We start from the raw sequence: 3,705 nt of genomic DNA on the forward strand, positions 1-3,705 counted from the left end.
GGGGGTCGGGGAAACCCCCCTGGGGGGGTTTACGGGGAGATGGAGAGAGAGGGGAGGCAGAGTTAGCGCCCGGCGCCGTGGCTTAGTTGGTTAAAGCGCCTGTCTAGTAAACAGGAGATCCTGGGTTCGAATCCCAGCGGTGCCTCTCCCTCCCTATCGCGATAATATCGCCTACTATTTTTCTGATATTTGTCCATTTTTTATTATTTTTATTTTTTTTTTCAAACCGCCCCTCCCCCCCGCCGCGTGAGCCAAAAAGGAGGGGGCAGCGGGGTGAAGCACCCACCCCAACTTCTCCTCCTCCTCCCCCCACGCTGCAGAGGGTGAGGGTGAACGGTCGCGAGCGAAAATATTGAAAAATGGAAAATAATCGGGAAAAAAAAAAAATCAAAAATTAACTTCCCTGACCGGGAATCGAACCCGGGCCGCGGCGGTGAGAGCGCCGAATCCTAACCACTAGACCACCAGGGAGCGCGGTAGACCTGGTGGCCGCGGCTCCTCTCGAGATAGGGGGGGAATCTAAACGGCGCGCTCCCGTTGGTCGAGGAGGTGGAGGGCGTGGACCAATCAGCGGGCGCGCTTTGGATCCGCCCCGGCGGAGCGGGAGAAGCGGGAGCGCAACCCTGAATTGGGGTCAGATTGGGAGATTTTGGGGTCCGACTGGGCGATTTTGGGGTCAGACTGGGCAATTTGGGGGTCAGACTGGGCGATCTGGGGGTCAGACTGGCCGATTTTGGGGTCAGATTGGGCAATTTTGGGGTCAGATTGGGAGATTTTGGGGTCAGGTTGGGAGATTTTGGGGTCAGGTTGGGCGATTTGGGGGTCAGACTGGGCAATTTTGGGGTCCAAATGGGCAATTTCGGGGTCCAAATGGGCAATTTGGGGGTCAGACTGGTCGATTTTGGGGTCAGATTGGGCAATTTTGGGGTCAGACTGGGCAATTTTGGGATCAGATTGGGAGATTTTGGGGTCAGATTGCACAATCCTGGGGTCAGCTTGAGCGATTTTGGGGTCTGATTGGGCAATTTTGGGGTCCGATTGGGAGATTTTGGGGTCAGACTGGGCGATTTTGGGGTCAGATTGCACAATCTTGGGGCCATCTTGGGCGATTTTGGGGTCTGACTGGCCGAATTTGGAGTCAGATTGGGTGATTTTGGGGTCAGATTGCACAATCCTGGGGTCAGCTTGGGCGATTTTGGGGTCCGATTGGACAATTTTGGGGTCAGACTGGGTGATTTGGGGGTCCGATTGGGAGGTTTTGGGGTCCAACTGGGCGATTTTGGGGTCCGATTGGACAATTTTGGGGTCAGACTGGGTGATTTGGGGGTCCGATTGGGAGGTTTTGGGGTCCAACTGGGCGATTTTGGGGTCCGATTGGACAATTTTGGGGTCAGACTGGGTGATTTGGGGGTCCGATTGGGAGGTTTTGGGGTCCAACTGGGCGATTTTGGGGTCCGATTGGACAATTTTGGGGTCAGACTGGGTGATTTGGGGGTCCGATTGGGAGGTTTTGGGGTCCAACTGGGCGATTTTGGGGTCCGATTGGACAATTTTGGGGTCAGACTGGGTGATTTGGGGGTCCGATTGGGAGGTTTTGGGGTCCAACTGGGCGATTTTGGGGTCCGATTGGACAATTTTGGGGTCAGACTGGGTGATTTGGGGGTCCGATTGGGAGGTTTTGGGGTCCAACTGGGCGATTTTGGGGTCCGATTGGACAATTTTGGGGTCAGACTGGGTGATTTGGGGGTCCGATTGGGAGGTTTTGGGGTCCAACTGGGCGATTTTGGGGTCCGATTGGACAATTTTGGGGTCAGACTGGGTGATTTGGGGGTCCGATTGGGAGGTTTTGGGGTCCAACTGGGCGATTTTGGGGGTCACTCACCCCCCCTCGATTCCTGCCCCCCCCAAACCCAGGAGGGAAGGCGCCCCCCACCCCCAAGAAGGGCCACAAAACTGTAAATATGCTGTTTTTAATCACTTTTTGGGTTAATTCAGCCCATTCCTGCGCCGTGCCCCCCCCCCACCCCCCCACATCGTGCACCCCCAGAGGGAAAACCGGTGACAGAGGGGAAATTGGGGTGAAATCGGGGCGAAATTGGGGCGAAATCGGGGCGCTTCCCCAAAAACCAGCCCTGGAGGAGGCAGCGGCGCCAGGATAAAAGTCCCAAAGCGGTGGAGTTTTGTCCCAAAGAGGAAGGCGGTGGGTGGGGTGGGGGGTCACCCCTGGGTGGTGTCACCCCCGGGTGTCACCCCCTCGTCCGGCGTCACTCGGGGCTCAGCCACGCGCCGCTCTCCTCCACGGCCCGTGGGACCACCAGGAAAACCTCGCACAGCCCCCGGGAGAGGACATCCCGCAGGAAGGTCCTACCGGGGGGGAGGAAAGTGTCACCTCCTGCCCCTCTCTCTCCAAAAACCTCCTTTTCCCCCAAAAAAAACCCTTGTCACCCACCTGAGCTCCTCCTCCCCCCCGATGGCCACCGGGGCTGGGAGTTTGGAGTCCAGGTTGAAGTAGGTGCCGTGGAGCTGGCGGACGGCGAGCCAGTGCTGGCGGTGGAAAGGGAGCTCCAGGAACCCCAGGGAGATGTTGGAGGGGACGTTGAGGATGAAACCCAAGATCTCCCCCAGCGCCAGCCTCTCCAAGGACCTGGGAAAGGGGAAAATGGGGTGAAAAAGGTGTTTTTTGGAGAGGAGGGAACACTCAGCGGTGCCAGCGCAAGGGGAGCTCCAGGAACCCCAGGGAGATGTTAGAGGAGAAATTGAGGATGAACCCCAGGGAGATGTTGGAGAAGTTGAGGATCAACCTCAGGATTTCCCCCAGTGCCAACCGCTCCAAGGACCTGGGAAAGGGAAAAAATGGGAAAAAAGGGTGAAAAAGGGTTTTTTTTTAGGGGGGTAGGACACCCAGTGGTGCCAGCACAAGGGCAGCTCCAGGAACCCCAGGGAGATGTTGGAGGAGAATTTGAGGATGAACCCCAGGGAGATGTTGAGGGGACGTTGAGGATGAACCCCACAATTTCCCCCAGCGCCAACCTCTCCAAGGACCTGGGAAAGGGGAAAAAAGGGGAGAAAAGGGTGAAAAAGGAGGATTTTGGGTCAGGGGTGGGTACGACACCCAATGGTGCCAGCACAAGAGGAGCTCCAGGAACCCCAGGGAGATGTTGGAGGAGAATTTGAGGATGAACCCCAGGGAGATGTTGAGGGGACGTTGAGGATGAATCCCAGGATTTCCCCCAGCCCCAACCTCTCCAAGGACCTGGGAAAGGGGAAAATTGGGTGAAAGACATTTTTTGGGGGGAAAACATCCCCAAAACGGGGTTCGTACCGTCGCTTGTCCCACCAGACGGCCGCCAGCCCCAGCCCCTGCAGCGCGGCCATGATGACGTTGACGTCGTAGTTGCCGGTGCCCAGGAGGCTGCGGTGGGGGTTGAGGCGAGCGTCGGGGGCCAACCTTTTTGGGGGGAAAAAAGACGAAATAAATAAAAGCAAGCAGAATAAGCGAAATAATTAAGATAAGCGTTAATTAAGGTGCCTTTTGCAGATGTCATTGGCTGCCTGGCGGGTGAAGCAGGGCCGCTGGAGGAGGTTGTTGAGAGCGTGGAGGGCGCAGAGCTCCAGCCGCTGCCGCTCGTGGTACAGCCCCGAGGGGGGGGGACACCCCGACGTGGCCCCCGTTTCGGGGGGAACCCGGCTGCCTGGGGGGGGGGG

General features: G+C 57.5%; 2 protein-coding genes and 2 non-coding genes across 4 annotated transcripts in view; 2 read left to right on the top strand and 2 right to left on the bottom strand.

The window, feature by feature from the left end:
• Nucleotides 1–1,959, top strand: part of LOC106894975 (histone H2A type 2-C-like) — a 9,197-nt gene extending 7,238 nt beyond the window's left edge. Inside the window, exon 2 of the mRNA XM_014954032.1 lies at nucleotides 1,941–1,959. Coding sequence (XP_014809518.1) covers nucleotides 1,941–1,959 — 19 coding nt within the window. The remainder of the gene's footprint in view (nucleotides 1–1,940) is intronic.
• Nucleotides 72–145, top strand: TRNAT-AGU. Its single transcript has one exon. It is a non-coding gene; the product is annotated as a tRNA-Thr (tRNA).
• TRNAE-CUC lies at nucleotides 400–471 on the bottom strand. The gene has a single exon. It is a non-coding gene; the product is annotated as a tRNA-Glu (tRNA).
• Nucleotides 1,960–2,009: 50 nt separating the features above from the next.
• LOC106894983 overlaps nucleotides 2,010–3,705 on the bottom strand; it is an 18,284-nt gene continuing 16,588 nt past the window's right edge. Inside the window, exons 5-8 of the mRNA XM_014954040.1 lie at nucleotides 3,530–3,698; nucleotides 3,323–3,448; nucleotides 2,450–2,644; nucleotides 2,010–2,364 (exon numbers count right to left, since the gene is read on the bottom strand). Of these exons, the coding sequence (XP_014809526.1) occupies nucleotides 2,265–2,364; nucleotides 2,450–2,644; nucleotides 3,323–3,448; nucleotides 3,530–3,698 (590 nt within the window). The 3' untranslated portion in view covers nucleotides 2,010–2,264. The remainder of the gene's footprint in view (nucleotides 2,365–2,449; nucleotides 2,645–3,322; nucleotides 3,449–3,529; nucleotides 3,699–3,705) is intronic.

Source organism: Calidris pugnax, unplaced genomic scaffold, assembly GCF_001431845.1.
Source record: "Calidris pugnax isolate Ruff unplaced genomic scaffold, ASM143184v1 scaffold278, whole genome shotgun sequence".
Lineage (NCBI taxonomy): Eukaryota > Metazoa > Chordata > Aves > Charadriiformes > Scolopacidae > Calidris > Calidris pugnax.